The sequence below is a fragment of the Melozone crissalis genome, unplaced genomic scaffold, assembly GCF_028551555.1.
Source record: "Melozone crissalis strain CALT ecotype California unplaced genomic scaffold, PUWL_Pcris_2 ptg000042l_1, whole genome shotgun sequence".
NCBI lineage: Eukaryota > Metazoa > Chordata > Aves > Passeriformes > Passerellidae > Melozone > Melozone crissalis.
The window spans coordinates 41,664,589-41,688,749 of NW_026535820.1; the positions used below are offsets into that span (position 1 = coordinate 41,664,589).

General features: G+C 37.8%; 1 protein-coding gene across 1 annotated transcript in view; it reads left to right on the forward strand.

Annotated features, from left to right (window-relative positions):
* Nucleotides 1–21,042, forward strand: part of ADCY2 (adenylate cyclase 2) — a 203,498-nt gene extending 182,456 nt beyond the window's left edge. Inside the window, exons 18-25 of the mRNA XM_054284675.1 lie at nucleotides 163–347; nucleotides 1,828–1,912; nucleotides 7,518–7,676; nucleotides 11,933–12,079; nucleotides 13,158–13,265; nucleotides 15,295–15,409; nucleotides 19,606–19,730; nucleotides 20,255–21,042. Coding sequence (XP_054140650.1) covers nucleotides 163–347; nucleotides 1,828–1,912; nucleotides 7,518–7,676; nucleotides 11,933–12,079; nucleotides 13,158–13,265; nucleotides 15,295–15,409; nucleotides 19,606–19,730; nucleotides 20,255–20,407 — 1,077 coding nt within the window. The 3' untranslated portion in view covers nucleotides 20,408–21,042. The remainder of the gene's footprint in view (nucleotides 1–162; nucleotides 348–1,827; nucleotides 1,913–7,517; nucleotides 7,677–11,932; nucleotides 12,080–13,157; nucleotides 13,266–15,294; nucleotides 15,410–19,605; nucleotides 19,731–20,254) is intronic.
* The last annotated feature ends 3,119 nt before the right edge of the window (nucleotides 21,043–24,161 follow it).

The window sequence follows — 24,161 nt, forward strand, 5'->3', positions numbered from 1 at the left end:
TTGGCTGTCTATAAACCATAGTGTCCCAGATTGTGATAGATTGCACACTTCAGTGGTCAGTCAATGGTTTGTTTTTTAAAGTAGCCTGAGCATTTTATTATGCATGATTTCCTACTCAAGAGCCAAATTCTAAATATTTTCCATTTGATTTCTCTTTGCCAGTATTTTATATACAGCTGCATATTAGGGCTCATTTCCTGTTCTGTTTTCCTGAGGATAAATTATGAGTTGAAAATGGTAATAATGTTGATTGCATTGGTGGGCTACAATGTTATCCTTCTGCACACTCATGGGCCCATGCTGGATGACTACAGCAAATTTATGTATGCAATGGCACCTCTTAGAAGGTAGGTGGCTAACTCCAGTCTTTCTGAAGTTCAATATTACCCATGGAAGCTCTTAGTCATGGAACACATGTGTTTGGCTGTTAATCTGAGTCACAATGTAAAATCATTGTCATGCTGCAGCAGATGTTTGATTTAATGTCACACCTCAGAGCATTAGAATAAAAGAAGTCTGGACAAGGCATTTAAATCACACACTATAGGAAATGGTGTATGGTTTAATTTGAATTTTTGTCACAAAGGGCGTTACAAGAAGTCATCACCAAGTTTGTTAAGGCCTCAGACTGCACATAATTAAGGTTTTTAGGGGATATTTGCTACAAACTGAAGAAAATCAGCTTCCCCAGAACTATTACATAGTCTGAAATGTTTACAAATAAAGTCTTAGTGATTGAACAAATTAGTAGACCAACAGTATGGATATTTTTTATTTTTTTTTGTTGTGCCTGTGCATTTGTATCTTAAGTTCTTAGTGAGGCTGCTGAAATCTTTGTTACAGCTGATAATATGTAAGACCAAAATGACGACTCCAGTTCTTGTTATTGCTGTGTAAAATAATATTTATTTTTCTACCTCATTTTCAAAACAAAGAGGCGATTCTCTTCTGTGTAGGCCAAGTGTATGGCATATGCCACACCAGAAAATCTGGATATTCAGATTGTAGTTTCAATATAATTTTTCCTGTGCTGTAACAATCATGGAAAAGGATCTCATTTGAAAATTTGGGGGAAAAAATGTATGTTTTCTTTGCACTTAAATCTAAAGATTAAATGAACAAACCTAAGTCTTTGTTTCCATTTTATTAATGGAAAGAGTATGTGTGTGATAGTATGGAGAATCAGGGAACAGGTTAGATTGAGCTAGTGCTTCTGGCAGCTTTGATTTTGTCAGTCAAGCTCTGCATCTGTTGGCATTTTCCTTCCTAAATCTCTTATCAAGGTTCTTGTTTCAGTGGCATGTGCAGGAGAGTTCTAGTGTGAACTGTTTTCCTTTAGTGACTTTTGCCAAAGCCGAGTTTTTAATAAACTCTTTACAAGATCTAGTTTGTGCCTCCTCAGGAGAAAGGGTATCTTGGGAGATAGGTGCTTTAGTTTCTTTTTCTGCACATTCATTGGATATGGTCGAGCTCTCCACAATGGAAATAGCGTTATTGCATTGAAAATCTATTTTTATCCTACTTGTATAGAATAAGCCACAAATGCTCTACATTTGCAAGTAAAAAAGGACATTATTTTTCCTAAATCCTCATCTTATTTTTGGAGTTCAAAATGTAGGCACATTTGCAGAGAATATTGTAGAGGTAATTAAATCTACATAATATAAATGATGATATTTTATCAAATATTATATTGTATAATATTTAAATGTTCTTAGTTTATGTACCAGAAAGTAGTGCATGTAAATTGTGGTCTTATTTTTGTGCTTGAAGTAATATTGGTTTAACTTTTGAGCAGCCTGCTTTACTTATGTTTTTATTTTATAGGCCAGGAATACTGAAGGACCTGAAGACAATGGGCTCAATTTCCTTGTTCATATTCTTCATCACATTACTGGTTTTGGGTAGACAGGTAAGACACACACTTCTCTTCACCTGCACCAGTGGACACAATGCCAGCTGCCACATGCAGCCTGTCACCTTCTCAAAGAAACACCTTTGTCCTCTTCTTTCCCATGGCCTTGCAAAGGAGTGTCAGGAGCATCTATAACATAATTTTCTTTCTTGCCTTCCAATACGCCCTTAAAACTCACCAGTAACTAACACTGACACTATGCTGATAGTGTACTGTGACTATTGCTTCTCATTCTGACCAATAGTGGCTCCTAGCTTCCTGCCTTGTTCCCATCTGTCTGCATCCATCTGCTGTCTCCCTGGTTGCTTAATTGCAAGCTATTTTCTTCACAGTTATTACAATTTGGTGCAGACACAGAAACAATGCAGCATGCACACAGAAGTGTACCACATGCTGAGGCCATGGTTGCACTAAAACTGTGACCCAACAGGAAACTACTCTTTTTATGACCCAGTTGTGCTTTTCCAGAACAAATGTGATGTCAATGGTCTTACCCTGTACTAAGCTGAGGGAAGATGCAAGGGCAGTTCTTTCTTTAAATCCTCAAGCTCATACAGGATTCATGGCTAAAAGATGCAATTCCAGCCCGTTGTGCCAGAACAATGCAGTGCACAAGACAGGGCTCTGAAACTGAAAAGGCAATCCATGTGAGATCTCATGAACAGCCTGAGCCTTCACAGACTGCAGCCTTGGAAAGGACTTTATCCCAGATTGTCCTTAAATCATTCATTTACATTAGAACTCCTCAAAAGTTAATGACTGTCATTTAAATTGCCATGCAGGCCCTGCGGGTTACTACACAAAAATTCTTATCTGGCAGTTTCTGCAGTATTTATTGTAGTGGGGAACATCCTTCTTGATTTAGAAATAACATTCTTCATCTGCCTTGTTAGCAGCAGCACTTAGAGTTTATTCATTTGATGGTGGTGACAGAGTGGGTCTAGAGCACAGCTACTTTCCCTCAGAAAGAGGGACAAGTTTTTCATCTCATCAGTGGAGAATCTTTAGTCCTTGTCAACCCAAGTCTCAGATGGAGGCAAAGGGTGCAATACCAAGAATAAAGGAGAGAAGGAATATCATCTTCATTGGGAAAAAAAAGATTTCTTTGTGGATTCAGTCACATCAACAAAGAAGTTTGTTCTGCATGCCGCTACAGGTGTTCTCTGTCACACCAACTAAGAAATGAATGTATAATGGAAAAAGTCTTCATTTTGAGAGCTGTAGGTCCAGGATCCTTGTCATGATAGCACTTATTTGTAACTTTTCAGTCTTTTGCCTTTGATTTTTCTAACTTATTCTCCCTTAAAGAAGAAGGAGAAAAAAGCTTCTGCATTTTCAAATGCTCTCAAGCAAAGTCTAAAATGGAAAATGTTATGAACTAATTTTAATACATACCTGGCATAAGAGCTGCCATTTAAAGTTACTGTTGGTGATATTGATTGGTAGCAAATGCTTGGAAAAAGAAGAGGGGAGGAAATCAACCTGCATAGTGTAACCTATTCACAGACATACTTCCCACCTTCTGCCAGTTAGTATTTCTGTGGCTGTGTTTAATAGCTATTGGCTGTTCTGCTTTCTGTTTCACTGTCTGATCCCTTTTTAACCCATTTTATCTTGCTGGTGTTCCCAACACTGATAATGAATTTCACAGTTTGATAAAAATTAATGTGACAGTGTCTGTCTTTCTATTTTTAGACTTTCTCTTTTCTACTTTTATTGAGTGGCACTTGTAGGATGCTGTTGAGCCATCTTGGCAGTGTCAACAAAGTCAAATTCTTCCTTACCCTTCTTCCACAGAGGGTAATATGCAAGTAATTTCTCTGTTAGTTATTGCATTTTTTTGCAGATAATACATTTTTTTTAATATCTGATTATTTAAAAAATGCTAAAGATAATAGCACTGATGAAAAGGACAGCCTTTCTGCTTCCCTTCTGCTGCCATTGGTGTTCCTCTGTCCCCAGGATGAGTAACCAAACGTTCATCCAAACAAAAAGTGGATGCTTTCCTGCAAGCCTAGCTCTGTGAGCATGCTCACCACTGGCCATAGAGATGCCTCTCCTGAATCAAAAGCAGCAGGGGATCAGTGCCTCTTGTTCAGTGGGGATAAAGAGAGGAAGAGTTAGTATGTCATTACATGGTTTATGAGCCTACCTAATTCCTGTAGCTGCACAGCTAACATCACCACTGGAAGAAGCAGACCTTCCCTCTGCTGCTCATTCCTGTCCTTCTGTTTCCTCATTTGTACTGGCCCAGCTCACTGTGTAGATGTATAGTGCATCAAAATAGAGAAATGGTCAGGATTAAAAATTAATCCTGCAGAAGTGGTTGGTTTTGAGGCAGATCTATTTTCAAGATTTATGGTGTGGCCACAGCAATGCTTGTGCCAGAAGAATGGCGGTGAACAGACAAAAGTGAGGTGGAAAAAGCAGAACTGGGTTGTTGTTTTTTTTTGATGGCCCTGCCAGCATAGGTGACAACCATTTCCTGACACTGAGATGAAGTGACTCATTTCACCCTGCATACAGATCCTGAGAGTTACTTGATAATGGGCTGGCAACAGGCAGACAGTGTGCTGAGAATGGTGATTCTTCCACCCTTCCCAGGAGAATCCAGATTGGTGTGGGCTTGACTGTGTAAGGAGTGTGCTCACTTTTAAACACGGTTGAGCACTAAATCTCTCTTATGATCTGCTTTGAGTACAGAATTGACATAGCCTGTGAATTCCCTTCTCAACAGTACCTAAAATATTTATGTGTCCCGTTCCTCTGTAGGCTGGCTGTATAGTTTTCCATGATTGATTATATTGTAGTTATCCACACTGAATTTCATTGGTAGTTTTACTGCTGAGGTGCTTGTGGCAGTTTCCCAGAGCTGTAAAAACTGTTTCTTTGTTGTCTCTGTTCCTTTTTAGCAAGCTTTTATTTTGCGAGAGAATTCTCTTTTTGAACAAAGCAGTCTCTTCAAGAACCTCTTCTGAAAGAATTCAATGAAAACTTATTTCAAATTTCACTGGTAGTCACATGACCATTTACTTCTTTGTAGTAGATGGAGGCATGTTTACAGAAAGTATGTCAACTCGTCCACTTGTATCAGCATTAGCCAGTAAGTCTAAATAGCTCTTTTCCTTAGCATTTACTGGCTTTTTTTACAAGGTACCTTGCTCTATTGTTCCTGCTTCTTTTCCAAAGACTTGCCTTATATCCCTACCCTTTGTCAGTTCTCTAACACTCTGTCTGTCTTGACTGATCAGGATAAGTTTTGTATCATGCAAACAAACCAATACAAAAACCACCACCACCACAATTCCAAATAAGTTAATAAGCTAGTGCTCTTCTCTTTTTGAAATATGGTATGCTGACTTTTCTGATTTCAAAGCAAATTGTAGAATACATTCTGATTTTTCTTTTCTGATCTCTAAGTTCTCTTTGCCCTTTTTTGGAGCAGCCTAAATTTAATTCAGTAATCAGTAAGGTAGCAAATAAATTATCTTTTTTATACTAGCTTTTGAAGAAGAGACATATTTTTGAAAACTTCACTTAGCTACCACCATTTCTTTTCACTACAAAGCTGGTACAATCTATGGATATTTAATTTCAGCAGGCATCCATGTTAATTTTGTCAATTTATGCCAAGGATTTTGAAATCCCAAGGTTTTACTGGATTTTTCCTGCATGAATACCATTTGTGGCATTTGAACTTACCATCTATGTGTATTTATATTTTACTAATCCAAGTTCTTGGATGGATAAATATCTAACATATATATAAAAAAGACATTCTAAAAAAGTGACTGCATTTATTTTTGAATCATGTGGATGGTTCTGAAAAAAATCCCTATTCATGACCTCAAGATTTATAGGACTGATAATTGCCGTTTAATACAGGCACAATGACAGGGCAACAATAAAATCCTATTCCCAAATTCCTTTATGATTGTCTGTACAACTGTTTAAGTCTCTACCCACTCTTATTTTGCTTATAGTTCCTTAAAGGCAAATATCCTTTAGTAACATATAATTATTTAAAATATCCAGCTTGTTTGTTTATTTGACATTCAAAGTCCAGATTTTTGCGGTGCAGCATGATCCATTCTAAGATGTCAAGACCCCTTTTGCTTTCAGAAGAATGTCACCTTTGAATCAGAATATTTCTTTTGGGGTGCATTTGAGGTCTGCATTCTGTCCTTAGCAGTATCGATATCAGCACAAAGAGAATATGTTAACAGTGATTTCATGTGATGGATGTTCTCTTTCAGTTTTGTAATTAAATGTTTAAATAGTACCTGGCCCTTATCAAATAATTCAAAGGAAAGCTGAGTATATTTCTCTTTATACATTTAAGTGGAGGAATCATTTTCCTCTTACTGTTTTTTCATCCTGAAGGTATTTTGCAGATACAGTTTTGCTTCATCAATTTTTTTTCTTTCATTGCCTTTTAAAAGCTTGCCAAATCATTTTAATACCATCTAATTTCAACTTTCTACTCTTATGTTTGGCTGTGATCTCAGCAGAATACCTAAGAATCATTTTGAGCTGTTACAGCCACTGTCCAGTCAGAAGGACTACTCTGATTTTTTATGTCAATGCTTTCTGACTGCTAATATCAGTAGCTAGCACTTTTAAGTTTTTCTGTAATAAGATTGCATCATAATCATATTTTCCTGGTTAATGACATAGTCTTCATTGACATTGTCTGATAGTGTTAAACCATTAAGACTGCATTGAAATAGCTCTTGATTTTATCAGGTCAAATGAGATAGGCCGGAGGAGGCTTTACTGTGGAAATAATGCCTTAGAATTCATGACAACACCCTGAAAATATTGAAAGGAAGTGGAGAGAGCTCCGCAAAAGTGCAGTTTTATTAATTTTCCACCTTTCTAGCGAAATTGGATCCCAAAACATACTGATGCTCCAAGGATGTTGTGTATTTTCATATAGTTCCAGGTATTGTTGTAGTTACTGGAAAGCTACTATGAAAATTCTGGGACAAAAAGAAAAGCAGGATAAAGTATTACAGAAAGGAGTGTAAAAGTAAGCAACCAACCAAAAAAGAGAGCAGCTAACAAAACCAAAACTAAACTGAGTTGGCCCAGCTGACTGGGCCATTTTTTATAGTCTGATCATGATTTGATATACTGAATATAAATCAAATCAATTGGCTGTTTTCTTTTCACCGGGCTGGTTGCATGGCATAAGATTCAAATTAGTAAAACTAGGGTCTTCCTAAAATGCCCATTATTGTAAGTGAAATTCTGCACTTACAAAATAATATTAAGTTGCAAAACTATACATTGTTTCCATTACAGTGTTTGATTTCTGTAATGAATTTCTACTCAAGTTTAAGAGTAGATAAATAAATCTTCCGTTGCTTAAGGCACCTTGCAACTTTTCTTTTTTTCTCGGGGGCCTTTTTGCTGGATTTGATAAAAGGTATGTCACAAAATGTATGCTTGGGGTGTGACTTCAGTGGGACCTGAAATTATATTTGAGTAGGCAAATAATTGTAGGGGTTGTGTACTGTGCTTATTTTGTCTCTTAAACCTGTACTCCAGCAGGACAAGATGCCTATTGTTTCTTTACTTCTGTGTCCTCTTGTAACAGAATGAATATTACTGTAGGTTAGACTTCCTGTGGAAGAACAAGTTCAAAAAAGAGCGGGAGGAGATTGAAACCATGGAGAACCTAAATCGGGTGCTTCTGGAGAATGTGCTTCCAGCCCACGTAGCTGAACACTTCTTGGCAAGGAACCTGAAGAATGAGGTCAGCTGTCTCTGTATATCCTCTACTCTGTAAGAAAGCAGTGTGCCCTGAAAATACCACTTAATGCTGTTTTGAACAGTAGGTCCTTACAGCGAAAATATAAATTTACAGACACTTTCATTTCCCCTTTCCTTCCTGAAAGGTTTGCTTTACAGCACTGAATGCACCATAAAACCTTGAAATAAAAAGGTGAAATTTTCCTAAGTGGCAATGCACTTTGCCTTTTGAAGGATGGTAAAAATAGGTGAGGAGGAGGAGGAACACAATGGCTGAATCAACATGGGTTTAATTTTAAATCGCATTCAGATACTTTTTCCTCCATGATCAGAGTGGAGTTGCAACCAGGTTCTGAATTTTCTTCTGTTCACTGGAGAGCTTGTTTATTGGTGTGAAAATTAACTTTTTCCCTGAAATAGTGGCTATGTTAATTCTGGAAAGATGTTCTGAACACTGAATTACCTGTTTATTTATTGTTTAATGGACCTAATCCAAGCACCAGAAAAGTCACCCAAAAGATCCATCTTTTCTTTTCTGGAAATTAGATCTGCTCCTAATATTCCTTTACAGTAATAATAAAGAAAAAATATATATATAAAAATCTATTTAGAGAGAGTAGCAGCTATAGAGATCTTAAATGTAAGATTTTTAATTACTTGTGCTTGCCAAATAATTGTTTCAAAAAAGACAAAAGAGGGCAGAGGGCAGATTTAAGGGTTCATTTTTGATCTTCTGAGCCAAAAAAGACAACATCTTCCTTTTCACTGTGGTTTGCATTAAGCAGTACTAATCAGGAGTGCATTTCAACACTTTAGTATTCCCTGCAAATATTCATTTGGTAGCTAACAAAAATTGCCGTGGGGTTCCTTTGAATGCAGTGAAGATTTTGGCTAGAAGCCAAGTTGACTCAGCTCCAGTTCTCAGTTAAGGCATTAAACACAGCAAACCATCAGGAGATTGCTTTCTTGATTATGTGCTACTCCACCTCAGCTTCCCAGCAGAGCAACACCATCTGCTTGCCTTTGTATCAGCTACCAGATTTATCTTGTCACCCCTCAAGATTCTTAGGTTGGAATGAGTTTACCTAATTTAAGGAAGCACAGAAATTGTAGAGTGCTGAGCTCCCCAACTCATCATGTCAGGTGAAGTAAAAATGATTTGACATGATTTGAATGAAATCCATTGAAAAAAACCCAAGAAAACGAACTCAAGTTGTTCCTTGTTTTGTTTCTTTCAAGAATTTTCAAAGGAAGGCCCTTTCAAATCTCTGGAAGTATTCAGGAATATAAGGATCTGTCTGTCTTTAGATTTGTTTCAATATCAGCAAGGTTCTGTATGTAGATACAGATGTTAGGGCAGATTAGGCCTTTGTTTTCTAAGTGTGGATATCTTAAGTCAACAGATATGACATTGAAATTTGTCCACATTTTCCTTAGCTGCAAACATTCAAGTCAGTATGGTTTTATGTTTGTTCTTTTCTGTTTAAAATAGATTCTGAGATTAAGAAAATGGATTAATATTCTATTTCCAAATACTACTTCCCTTAGTATTTTATGCATGCAGGTGTATATGGAGATAAGGGAAAACAAATGCTGCTGAAAAGCAGGCAGGAGAAATGAAAAGGGAAAAAGTGAGTGGATAAATGCTAACTGGGAAAAAGTGAGTGGATAAATGCTGACAGTTGCACAGTAGTTTCAAATGATCAACATCTTTTTATAATATGATATATATATTGACTAATGCTAATAGGCCAAAAGCAAAGGTCCTTCAGAGCAAATAATAAAGGTTTGTTTGCTTTACCCAGAACCTCCAGAGCTGGGTTTCTGCTTTGTAGTCTGCATGCTGGAGACAGGTTATATTCCAATTTTAAAGCAGGCTCAAATCTAAAATGAAAAGCAGGAAACAAGGCCAGGATTAAATATATCTGCACCTGGCTTTTGCAGCTTTCTCCTTATCCTTAATGCTTTTATCCTTCAGATTCCCTATTAGTAAAAAGTGCTTGAGAACTTTTGTGCTGCAAGCTAACTGGCAAACCCATCTCTGAGCAAGAGGAATTGTGCTTTATCTTTACTTAGAGCAAAAATTCTGCCCCAGAGAAGCTGACTGCCATACCCTTCCAAGGGATAAAATTGGACTGGTTTGCCTTCCCTATCCCAGGAGATCTTGAGGCATTGGAGATGAGGGGACAGTAAAAGGAACATACTTGCAGAATTTCAGATGGTATTAAAGAGGAAAAAGAAAAGGATTGTATGCAAAAGACAGGATGATTTTATTTTTGTTAAAATAAGAAAAGCTATTCCTTCCTAGAATAGTATTGCACTTAATTTCCTAACTACATGTTTTGGAGAGTACTGTTTCAAGAGAAGAACACTCAGGAAAATTAAGGCACTCAATTGTAACATTCTTTATTATTATGATCAAAATAAACTAGATAGGGATGACTCCTTGAAATTCTCTGAAATTTATTGTGATAGTCACAATTACTAGTTATCTGGTTATAAATAGTGCCACTTGTTGTTGTTCCATGATGGTGCTATGTAATTGAGCATTCATTAGTAGAGATGAATTATTAGAGAGGAAGGGGGACAAATGGGTCGCTGTAATTGAAATGAAGTTACAGTGAAGATGACCTGAGGAAATAGAAGTAAAGCTGAGTTAACCATGGAATGTAGTCTCTGTACCTTGCTAAGGAAATACCCCATGTGACCATGCAGGAGCCACTCTGGCAGTCACACCTGCACCACCCGAGAAGGGACCGAATTCCCTTTACACTGGGCAGCTCCAATGAGCCAACGGGTGCCCTGCTTGACTCCCCACACACTCACAGTCAGACCAGATTTCCTTACTGGCTTGACCCTTGGGTTTCCCATAGGAGAGTCTCAAAAATCTGGATTTAATCATGGTGCTCCAAAAGAATAACCGCTGGAGCTGTGAATCAATGTATTCCATCCCTACAGCATGCAGTTGTGGTGGAGCGTCAGCAATGCTATGGGCATAAAATCCCTAGAAAATACAGGAGGCACAAAAATCTAGTTATAAAAAATTTATCTCCTGCAGCTGCATGTGTTCCTTTCTGTCGATCATTATTTTCATGTTTGCTCAGAAATTTCCTTTACACCTGTGATGGGATGAAGCACTCAGCAGTTTTCCCATAGTTCTGGTTTTTTTCAGTTATACATCAGCAGTAAAGAGCCCCTATGTCTGTGCACATCTGTGTACAGACACACCACATTCTTCCAAAAGGACACACTGACTGTCAAATTGCAAAACCCAAGCTTTGCTAAGTAAAAAGGGAAATACTATCTTATGCTTCTTCAACTCTCAGAATAAATCCTTTTTATGTGAATATTGAAATCCCTTGTTACTCAAATAATAACTTGAAGGTAGTTTTACATAAAAGTAGATAGCAGCCTTGTTTATCGTTATGTCTACCTTTGTGTATAGATGTTATTTCTTTTTTAAGTGTTAGTTTAATAATTTTTTTTTTCTTTCTATCTTTTTTGGGGGGATGTGAATTTGTCCCGAAAGAAGAGATAGTCTCATGTTCAAGGGCAGTGGAGCGGAAAGTGAAGGGGGTAGTGGGAGGTGCTCATTTTTAGCACCAGAATCTTTCTGTGGAGTAGAGATGCTCTCATTTCAGTGGTGACAGAAGGTAGTGCAGACTCTGCCATAAGTAAGTTTCAGTTCAGATGAATTCTTTCTTTTTGGCCCAGCTCCTTGTTATGCAAAAGCAAGGATAATTATTTTGTCCTCTTAGGCATATTGTCACTTTAGGTTAGGAACTATCAATCAGGGTCATTTTGCATTATTCACTTGTAGTACATTGAATTTGTGATTTTGGTTCAGTTTTTTAGTTAGTACAATAATAAACAGCTAATAATAAATTGGATATTGTTTTACAAAATACATTTTCAGCCATGCAAGCCAGACTAAATTCTCTTCATAAGAAGTCTCAGAGATGGGCGCTGTCTAGTGAATTAGTGAACATTTTGTTTTCACAAAGTTAATGTTCAGAAGAAAAAAAAATCATTACAATATTTTCAGCTTTATATGTTAATTCTCTTTTATGAATAGGTTTATGCATTGTTTTAAATTAATAAATGCAGCTAAATGCAAAAAACATCCAACCACCATCTTAAGGCATTCCAACTACTGCAGCACCTCTGATTTTAGATCCTGGATACTGCATGTTAATTAGGAAAGTTATTTACAGCAGACTGATAATTTTTTTTTTCTTTATACTGTTTTATTTTGGACAGGACCTGTATCACCAGTCATATGACTGCGTCTGTGTCATGTTTGCCTCTGTTCCGGATTTCAAGGAATTTTACACAGAATCTGATGTAAATAAGGAAGGGTTGGAATGTCTCAGGCTGCTGAATGAGATCATTGCGGACTTTGATGATGTATGTACTACAACAGTGATTGACATATGGTTTCAATCTTACTAACTCATGATATACAACAGTCAGAAAACATACTTGAAGGGGAGATTGGAAGAGCTGTCAGAAAATACTTACAGGGACTATTAAAGGAAAAATAGATTTATGTGGGATAAATCAGATACTGATCTCACATCATATTCAATTGCTTTTGATTTCCTATAATGAGAATCCTATGAGTATTTTTTTTTTGCCAATTAGCTGCAGGTTTTGAGACAATTACATTACATGCCATGGATTAACCATAGGTTCTAAATATGAATGTCTAAAGTCAGGTATAACCTTTGTGTTACACCTGATCTGCACTGATGATTTGATACACAAGCCCGTCAAAGGACTATAAAAGTTATGATGTTCCATTCTCTGAAGTCAGAACCAAATAGAGAGTATGACTACAGATGGATTAGAAAAAGGCATCTATAAAGGCCTCACTAAGAACAGTATTTCTCTATAGGGAAGTCATTAGTGATGAAGATACCAGTAAAAGGTATTAAAATTGCATCATGACTCAGAGAGCACAGTCTGGATTTGTGGGTCTGCAGCTATAAGAGGGTATTTTAGCAGCAAACCCATTTGGAGGGCATTGGGTGTTCAATATTCAAAACAAACTGGGATATATGTACTAAAATCCTTGGATTTTAGTCCTATTGGCATGGAGTATTCCACTGGCATGAAATGGATGCTTACTTTCAGAAAGCTGCCTAAAGCTTAACTGTTGGCTGGCATGGTGGTCCACTTCCAATATCACAGGAGTGCAAAGTCTATTGACTTTTATAGGCTTTATTTAAAATAAGATGGAATTGATTCTCACTACCATAAATTTAATTTCTTTATAGTAAAAAGTTATTTTAGAAGAAAGAAATTCCCTTTTCTTGGAGTTCTGTAACCATTGTTTTATCCATCCTTAAGTCCTTCATCCTGTATATATTTGTGAAGCCATTTGAGGTCCATACAGAAACTGTTCTAAGACTTAATTCTCTGACTGGTGTTAGACTAACAGGACTGCTGATCAGAATAATGAATGACTGTCCTTGTTTTACAGTTGTTGTCAAAGCCAAAGTTCAGTGGAGTTGAAAAGATAAAGACCATTGGAAGCACTTACATGGCAGCAACAGGACTCAGTGCTACACCCAACCAAGAACAGTGTCAGGTACAAGAAAACATGTTTCTGCTTAATAAAAAGCATATTCAAATGAAGGCTAAAATTTTGTTCATTAAGCTGCAGGTTATGTATAATAATGTGGCCTGGTTTTTTCTTATTAGCATAGATTGTATTGTACTGGACAAGTATATACTTTAGTATACACTTTGAATTTTTCTTCACATTGCAGTTTGAAAATGCCACCTCTGTATTTGCTAAAACAGGCCTTCTACTCTGGATACAGTACAGCATTTCATTCCTATGTGCTACATCAGGACTGGATTTACAGGGCATACAAAAGATTGCAAAAATTAAAGTTTTCCATTGTGAGCTGGGAGGGATGATTTGCCTTACTAACTGTACCCTTTTAGAACCCCCAGAATCAGCACTGAGAATATGTTCCTTTGTTTCTAGCTTACTTAATATGGTAAGATTAGAAACTGCAGTCAGTGGAAATCCAGATCAGAAAAGCAATTCATAACTTATTCAAAAACCTTGCCTCTGCCATGATCTTTAGAGTACTATAGGCTGGCAACAGAAAGACAGCAATTAAAAATCAACACTGTCTCTGCTAAGGATTAATGTGCACTTGCCAAACTCATGTTCCTTCTAAACACAAGCAATTACAACATGAACTATAGACCCTAAGGATCCTGAGGACAAAGGATTATTTTAAATTAGCTTTGACATTTAATGCAGGGAGGTGAAGGAGATGAAGAAAATGCAGAGCTGCAGACCGAAGATATGAAGACATAGAGAGCTCTCAATCACAACTAAAACTAGTGTATGCAGAGGAATATTTCCACAATCAGGAGATCCACAGTTTAGCATTCCTTTGGTGATTTAGTTCACATTCTCAAAAGAAACCCACCAAAACTCAGCAGCCTTCATTCCAGATTCCCAAAGATGCACAGATCCTGCAGTACCTAGTGAGGCAGTGACTGACTGCTAGACATACTGCTGGGAACCACCCCCAGCTTAAAACAAGCATCCAAGGAAGACTAAGTGCCTAAGGAAGGGGTCTGAATATATCAGCTGAACAGGAAACCATCTGTTTTAGCTAGGAGTGAACTCCAAAGGAAACAGGCTTCATTTATCTAAACAGCTGCTCCAGCAAGCACCACTACTGTCCCACCCTAGGCTGATGCACGCACTCCATGAATCATCTCTGAAGTTGTCATCTGTCCATCTCTTCTGTCCCTTTATCTCAAGAAATAGGGAAGATTCAGTAATTTCTCATAGAGATCAATGAGTCCATGTCTTATGAAATTAGTCACTTGTCAGGATCCTACCTTGGACTGTGGGACACCAAAATCAATTTTCTCCTCAGGCTGAAAGGACTCAAAACAGCACTTAAAATAAGGTTGCTTTGTTATGTATGAGGAGGGATTAAATCTACAGCCTTGGTAAATTGTATAAGCTCTGTAAGTAAAAGTGCAGAATGGGGTTGCCCTCTTCCTCTTACATTTTAGTAATTTTCAGGTCTGTTAAATGTTCTCAAATATACTTGCTTATCTGCAAGATGAGATCAGTGGAAGAACTTTTAGAATTGTGAATTTCATTGGATCTTAAGCATTTTATAAGGGTGCTGAGCTGTGCAACAGTGAGAGGAAAGAATCTCTGTAGAGCTGTCCACAAGCATTATTTGTTATGAAAGGGAATACAATAGAAGCAGACACTTAAAGAAAATGAATTAACAAATTATAGGCACACATAGATATTGAGTGCCTGTGGGATTAAACAGCAGCTAATCAGCCACTTGACAATCAAAATGTTGGATTAGGTATGGTTTGGATCTATCACCACTAGACTGCCTGGTTGTACACAAGTGAAATGCATTCTGTGTCTTGGCCATTGTTTGATCTTACTGATGCTGGACAGGGTACCACCTTCTACTTTACTTCTCTGCATCTGCCTGCAGAGGACATCCCTAAGGGCTTAACTGTCTTCAAGTGTTCAACATATTTTGGTTGTATTCTCGCAGCAACCAAGGCTCATAAGACTGATTTCACACTGTTTGCTTGTCTTTTGAATTCAGGAACCTGAACGACAGTATATGCACATAGGAACCATGGTGGAGTTTGCATTTGCCTTGGTGGCAAAACTGGATGTCATAAACAAGCATTCATTCAATGACTTCAAGTTACGAGTAGGTGAGTATCATATGATTCTTAGGAGAGCATCATGGACAAGGGGGGGAATTAAAGTAGTAACAGAACTGACCAAAAGGGCCATGATAGTAAACAGCACCATCTTTACCTTGTTTAAAAACAGCCTACATGGTATTGCCTATCAACACCTAGAGTGTTTCAAGGCTAGACTCGGAAAAGGGCAGTATTCCTATTTAAAGAATGGCTGAAAAAATTTGTTCACATGGCTCTGAGTGGTTTTATGGTAACTCTTTAAAAATTATTGCAGAGGTTATAAGCTGTGCATTTTTGGAAGTTTACAAATACCAAAAGAATACACAATAAAACTCTAGACTGGGCTTTGCAAAACTATATAAATGTTTTTTCAGAGGACAGGAGCTATAAGGGGTCAGTGAGGCTGGAGTCTGAAATATTTTACATGTACTAAATTCAAGCAAGCACACAAGAATGCACTCTTTCCTTTGAACTGTTAGACAAGGGAGAGTATTTGCCTTTGTTATTCAGGTAAGAGCAAAGATGACTAGTTATTTATCTTGGAAAGAGGTATCCCTTATGTTGCAGTTTCTAATTGCTTTTTTTTGTGCATCCTGGTATTTTTAAAAAGAAACAGACAGCTGCAGTAAGCAGTAGAAAGAATGAGAAATGAATTCAGAGCTGGTCAAGAACCATATGTTCCAAAATGTTTATTTCCTGATAGCAGTACACAGCAGTTTCACAATGCAATATGTAACGTGGAAAGTGTGAAATGAAAACAGTAAACAAATATTGAAAACCCATAAATTCTGTAAATGTGTCAGAAGTATTTGATTTCCAACAGTTATTCTCCTGCCTCTCCTGTCTCGCTGTACCGCTTGCTTTTCCTTTCGGCTGCTCCTCTCAAGTCTATTTCACAGTGCCACCCACTGGCAAAACTGGCTGTCTTCTGACTAAACGAGCTTCTTAGGGCACTCCTTTGCCAGTATGTTTTGTATTCCTTGCTAAAAATGACAAAGCAAATCAGAAGTATGCTTCCTTCTCACAGTGATACAGAACCCAATGGTTCTGGCCATAGCTGACATTGCACATACCAGCAGCTTCAGTACAGACAGACAGCTGTTGGGTGCCAGGGCTACATCTGCAAACTGCTTAAAGCAGTACTGGGTCCTTTCAACTGGGGACTGTGAAGCAAAACAAAATGCTTAACTTTGGATTTTTACTAATCTTTCTAAAGATTACAGGGAACTCAGACTCCTTTGCTTCATGAAATGAAAAAATATTTTAACTCTAAAAAGAAACACAGGCCCCAAAGTAGTATTTGTACCACCATAATGCAACATAGGCAACATATTGAGATCTTCATTTTCACATCACTTCTTCTCCACTTCCCAACACCTGATGATGAAAGCCTCTGATATCCATACTAATTATAGCCACAGAAACATTTTAACTACTTCTGACCTAGTCCCCACTGTAAGGATTTGTACCCAAACTGCCCTTTGTAAAAGTGTCCCTCGGCCAGCATCTAAGTCTGAAATTTTTGCAACTCATTAGAGGTCTCATCTTTCATAATCTTCTGTGAGTGCCTGAAATGCTAGTGTGACTTAGGAAGTACACACTGCTCTGATCTTGTCAGATAAGGAAGAGGAGGATCTAGATGACATTTTAGGCATTCCTCCCCTTCTGCAAGTTGAGATGCTTGATTTATGAGACAAGCTCAGATATGCTTTTGCAGCAAGTTTTGCACATGTATTACTTTCAGAACAGAGGCTGGTGTGTTATTTTCCGTATAACTTCATAGTTGGAACATTTGTCTGTGTTGTTGTAGGTGACTTAATTTGGTTCCTGGTTTTGAGTGAGGCTAGGCCATGAGCCCAGGCTGTAGGATACTTCAAAGTGAGGTATTCTCTGTCATTCCTGCTGAACAGTGTTGCATTTCATAGAATGATTAAATATTGCTTTGGATATGAGAGAAAGGGATAGATAATATCACCCTCTGTTAGAGCATCCCCCTGTAGTGAGAGTACTGCTCTTCCAGCCATGTCCCAAAAACATTCATGTGTGTCATGCAAATAGATGAAACACCAGCAGGAATGACATAGAGCAGCATATCCCACAATGCTTGGGTGGCCAGAACACATCCCTAAGATATACTGGTAGAAGTTTCCTCAAAGGAGGAGGCATCTGAAGGTGACTCCTGAGCCCCTGAGGTATTTTCTCAAGCAATCAACAGCAGTGGTTCAGGAAGGAGGTAAAAAATAAAAGTCCCTTCCTGCCCATTGTATTTTGTAGGAAAATTCTACTGCACTGCCCCAGTTTCTGGACCATGGCTACACACATCTCTTCAATATTCCCTGCTAACCAGATTGGGCTACCCAGCAGATGGCTTTTGTGGATTCCAGTCTTAGTTCCCTAGTGTTTTCTACAAGTTGTATGTCATGAAGTAGAAAAACCCATCCATGGCTCAGTTGTTAATGCAAAGTGTTGCAATGCCCAAGTCTCTTTGTGCATTGAACCCTGAGCACTTAGAAAAATATATATCTATTATGTTTAATAATTCACATGTTCTGTGGGGTTGGTGGTTGTAGACAGGGACAACACACACACCTCCAAGCTCCATGTGACAAACAGCCTCTTCTGTCGTTGAGAGCCTCCGTATATAGGGAGTTCAGGACTCCCAGATTTAGACAGCTCACTGGTCTGATCCTCCCACAGCCCAACTCCTGACCAGTGAGATGTCCACAGCCCAGGATGGAATGTGATAGGTGAAGTTCCCTATCTATCAACCCAGGGCCCAGTTTGTGGAACCGAGCTGGGTTTCTTATTTATCAGTACAAGCCAGCTTGTACAGTAACATATATCAGGTTCCATTTGTTATCTTGTAGTGTCTGCATCTTTTCCCAATTTAATTTCTACAGTCATGTTTTCCAGGATTTCCAAGTGGGCTGGCAGTGTTGTTGCTAGCCTGTGCATGCCATACCAGATGAGCCAGCTCTCAGATCCCGCTCCATCCTACAATCACACTTTCACTTGACTGCGCAGATATATCCCTAATGATGGTTTCTGTCAAGGAGCTAACAGAAATCAGTTAAGATCCATTGAGATAATTTTATAAATCCAAATTACTCACTTGTTTAGGCTTTATTTCTCACTGGGCCTAACTTGTCTTTCCTGCTCATCAGTATGTACAGTTACAATTATAGTACCTTTGATGCTGGTTATCAATAGTACTTTGGATTTTACCTCCTGGTTTCTTTCCCTACTAGCAAAGTAAAACTCATTTACTTTACAGACATAGGTTACAAACTGACTGCAAGATAAAAAATCTTTAGTTTATTCTACATTTAAGAAGCAAAGAATACTATAAAAGCAACTTGATTGGACCTTTAACTATTGCAGAGGAGAGGCCCTTTTCACTACAAGTAGAAATTTAAAGAAATGCTTGTATATCTGTTTTCTCAGAAGCTGCTGCTCACCCACAGTGTGGTTCCATGCTACATAATAAAGGCAGCAGCAGGTTATTATAAGGGTGCCAGTGGCTGAATATAGCAAGTTACTCAGGATGGGAGGGAGCTGTAAAACTAAAATTAGATGAACTGACTTTTGACATTTCTATAACTAACATTCTCCTGCCATAAATGGTTAATAAAACCATGATGTTTGCTGCCATACTCACTATTCAGTGAGGGGCAAATGCTGTGTTCATTGACTTGCTATGTGCCAGATGCACTTTGTGTCCTTGTTTGGTGGATCTTCACAGAATCACAGAATCAGCTAAGTTTGAAAAGACCTCTAAGATCATCAAGTCTGACCTATGACTGAACATCCCCATGTCAACTAGACCATGACACCAAATGCCACATCCAGTCTTTTCTCCGGGGACAATAACTCCACCACCTTCCTGGGCAGCCCATTCCAATGTCTAGTCACACTTGAATGTGAAGCAATTCCTCCTAATGATCACCTTAATCTCCCCTGGCACAGCTTAAGACTGTCATCTTACACTGTCATTGGTTGCCTGGGAGAAGAGACCAACCCCCACCTACCTACAGCCTCTTCTCAGAGAACTGTAGGGAGCAATAAGGTTTCCCTGAGCCTCCTTTTCTCAAGGCTAAGTGACCCCAGCTCCCTCACAGGCTCCTCATAGGACTTGTGATACAGGGCCTTCATCGGCTTTGTTGCTTTTCTCTTCATTGCTAACGTTAAGTTCTGATGATTTCCAGGTATAAACCATGGACCTGTAATAGCTGGAGTAATTGGAGCTCAAAAACCACAATATGACATATGGGGCAATACAGTAAATGTGGCCAGCAGGATGGACAGCACTGGTGTCTTAGATAAAATACAGGTAAGCCTTGATTTTGTGCTAGTGGGCTTTTACCTAAAATGGGAGAATGAGCTAAAGTTTGGTTCACAAACAGTTATGTAAGAAACTGGCAACAGCAGCTCTGACAAGTGATGCTAACCATTTCCTTACCATCACTTCATTTACATGTCCTTAGCAGTTGTAGAATGATGGGGAAGCTTGGGTCTACTCAAGTGAAAATAAGGTCTTGAAGATGAGAGTGCTATGTGAGAAAGAATATTGTCCCTCGTTCCATTTATCTATCTACAAGCTCTCTGCTGGCAACCCTGGATACAGATGTGGTTACACCAAATTTGATTCTTGATGTAAATGATTAGAGTGGGCATCCAGCAACAGACTGCTTGAATGCCTAGGTGTTAAAACTTCACCTGAGACCCCTAAAGGCCTTACGAGCATTACAGCAAACCCCTTAAAAATGAAGAGAACATTATGTTATCTTCACACTCATGAAGAAGGTTCTGCTCTGCTTTGTTATCAACACTGGCTGTATTACTGTATTTTTGCAGGTTACAGAGGAGACAAACAACGTCCTGCAAACACTGGGGTACATGAGCACCTGCAGAGGAATAATAAATGTAAAAGGAAAAGGAGAATTGAAGACATACTTTGTACATACAGAAATGACAAGATCCCTTTCACAAGGGAATGTGGCATCTTGAAGATGCTTGTATGTGTCATCAATACCATATTTTCAGGAAAGTATCACGCACTTTTTAACTACATTTTGGCCCTTAACATGCGTGCTATTTTCTGGTATGTGGCACTTATTTTAATATGGCTGCAGAATAGTCCCATGAGCCATCATTTTGCACCTTGATATTCTATGTTCAAGGACAGTTGTGATGTACGCTGTAGGACTGGAAGATTGTACTGCTACTTGCACTGTTAGTCAAAGACAAGAAAAGAATGAATAGGAATCAAAAGGAGGTAATGAATCCTGAAAGGACTAAAGAGAAGTGTTAGTGACAAATGGGGGGAAAAAAGGCAATAAAGCTAGGGGTGCATACTATTTTCTGATGCATGGTGTTTTCTGGAAAATACAGTCGCTCCCCAATAGCATCCACTAATCTGGTATTAAAGTATACAGTATTGTAAATAAGTTTACTCTGTCCACACATGATTTGGATGTGATCACCAGTTGCATCTCATAGCCAGGGACACGTTGGGTGGTTTGCTGGCATTCTTTCTGAAGAGAGAACTAAAAATGCTGGAATAGTTTTGTACAAACGTGTCAAATGTTTTGAAGCTATTGTCTTTTGTAAAGTTAATTCATTAAAAGTTTATATGTACTTTGTCTTACTGTTGCTGTCTCTTAGTTTTGCTTCCTTCCTTGGCTTCTATCACTCTAAAGCTGTGTGTTTTCTGCTGCTACCACTGCTTTTTATTCAGTAGTTAGATGTTGAGGCAGGCTATGGCCAGCTGTCTCAACAGCCTTGGTCAATAATATCTGCTAGACTTGCTATTGCCTTTCAGAAACTAAATCACCTCTACTGTCTTCAGTCATTGGTGGCATCCCAGGCACTTTACAGTCACTGCCTAGGTGATACAGAAGACTGACTTCAAATCCATAAACACAAATAAAATGGGGGATACTGAAGGCAGTAGCAGTGCTGCTACTTAACACCTGGCCCGCAGTGCTTAAACAGTAACAAGGAGAAGCTGTTCAAGAGAAGAAAAAGTTCTGTTTTGAACTTTGACAACCTTTTTTGCCCTTGCATGCCTTTCATTTAACCTTCACAATGCTGGATTTTGTGGGATATTTAAAGTAATAATCTTATTTATCATGTAAAGTAATAATTTTATTTATACTCACTAGGGCATGAGTATGAGTAAAATGCTATTTTGTGGATATTGGAGATTATTTTAAATCCCTTTGAATTAAAAAGTATCACATTTGCAGAGTTTCATAGATGAGCCAGGGGAAAGACAGTAAAAGTAGGTAATTTTACTATCTATGCTCCTTTGAAGCACAGACAGTAATAATTAAGTTTTTTGTTGTTGTAATCAATTATTTTTAGTCATAGCATCCCAACAAGAAAATAATATTGTTTACAAAATAGCATACAATTGCAAGATATTTTCCTGAGTGATACCAGATGAATATGGAAGTCAGCTTATGCACTGTTACCTCTTAGCATGTTATTGAAATCCGAAAAGTATTCAGACTGCTCATTCATGAAACATACATATACATTTGTATATCAATGGTATCCTTTCTAAGTTCTCAAAATTGTGGGTCACAAATACATGGCATCAGTCCAGTCTCACTGAATGTGGCACAGTTTACTCACAGCAGCCATCCGCCCACTAGTGAATTGGAATGACAGTAGATTTCAAAGTGCCTAATTTGCTGTAAAACAGACAATCTGAATTTTGATCCCCTTAAGTAAGTGTAAAAGCAAAATGTAAGTTATTTCAGTTATGTTTGACATAACACACCTAATTTCTCCTCCAGTCCTGGAGACTTTTAAACTGAAATTTTCAAGACAGGTGCTCAGTCTAATAAAATCTCATGAAAAATATTTTTGTTGTCTTTATGATTTCTTCCTTTTAATTAATAAGTTAAGATAAATGTTTTCCAGTGGAATTAAAGACTTTCCAAATAGCTCACATGGCCGCAAACCCAGTGTCCCAGTCATTGGCTAGCTGTCAGTTAGCTATGTCACATAAGACTTCTCCTAAATCCCTCCTCACCACTTACTATAAATTTGTTCTAGGAACATTGAAATAAATTATTCATCTCCTTCTTAGACTTTGAATGTACTCTGGGCCTTTAAAATCGCTGTGGTATTACCACAAGTCAACGCAATAATTTCCTACCGTGGATGAAAACCCTTATGTAAAATTGATTTTTTGATATTGTCATATATATGTGCAGCTTTCAGGTATAACCTGTGCATTCAGGATTTTGCTTTCATCTGTATTCTTGCTCATCATTAACAAACCTTGTACCAAATAATATTATTTCTGTAAGCTATGAAATGTTAAAACATCTGAATGTTGGGGAGCTGACTAGTCCAATGAAGTATAAAGAAAGGTGTGTATGTTCCTCCCAAGAGCATGTTGAAAATGCCCATGTTCAAAGCACTCATATTTCACTGGTGTTCTTCTCTCATTTTGTAACTGCATTTAGATTCTTGCAGCCAAATCCTGCTAAAGAACAAGAAAGTGGGCAAAAGATACTCATATCTTTGCCCAGACAAAGAAAAGTGCATACCATCCTCTCTAGCCTTCAGTTGCTGAGTATTACTATCTTTCTAGTGCTGAGAAGCTATTTGTATTTAATAAATACCTCTTGTCTTCCAATGCATTTTACATCTACTGTTTATATTTACTTATTTTTCTGCTGTCTAGTTACACTTAAGAAAAGAACTTTATTTCCTCCTCCTGCAGCCATTTCAGCCTCAGTAACTGGATATAACACTACTCATGTATCAGCCCATAACCTGAAAAACTTTATGATAATGATGTAAATCAGTATTTGACATTCCACATATTCCACATCACAGTAAGAGTCAAGTTCTGCAACTTTCATGTTGGTGACATAATTCACAGCTCCTTAGTGAACCACAGAGTGGGACTTCCAAAAGTACAATGCAAATGCATTTCACACTGTGAGCCAGCAGCCAGAAGATCAATGTAAGAGTGATTCACTGTGGTCTGGGAAAAAGAGAATCAAACAGGAACACCTGGTAAGCCTGCTGGAATTCTTTTTCAAAGTCAGCGCTTTGCTCCAATTCATGGAGGGCTACCAAAGGACAGGAAGAAAGATTATACTTGCAGATATTTTTATAAACTACAGAAATAGTTTGTATTACCTGTAAATTATTGCTACTTAGCTGTTGTTTCTAAAGAAAGACATAAGTGCTACATGAATAGACATTTATGCTATATGAAAAGCATTTTTCATTTTCTTATATTCACATATGCTTCCTCCATTTTGTAAAATATCTACAAATCCTCCCTTTTTCCACTGAGACACAGGTAGTTGTCTGCTTGTCTCTAAAGTGATGTGAGGGAAGAGCTGTTGCAAGTCTTCCCTGTTTTGTTTTTAGAACCTCATACTGGGATAAATAATAAAGTATGTTTTCAAGAAGCTTAATATAGCAGAGGATGTACTGTTAAAAGATATTATTATCTTGTACTTTAATGCATAGTTTTCCTTCTTGTTGTGATCATATATGAATATACACTAATTTTTAATTTTCAGATAGCAGATTCTAGGTGTAGTTAGTACCCTTCAAGACTTTTTACAGGTGAACCCCAAACAATTTTAAATCTAGGGATTTTTTGTTTTATTCTTCATTTTTTGTCTAAACTAGTGGAGTGATTCTGAGAAAATGTAGAATGAGATGTATGTGTCTTAAATAAAATATGTAACTAAGAGATAATTTTTTTGTTCTTCGAAGTAAT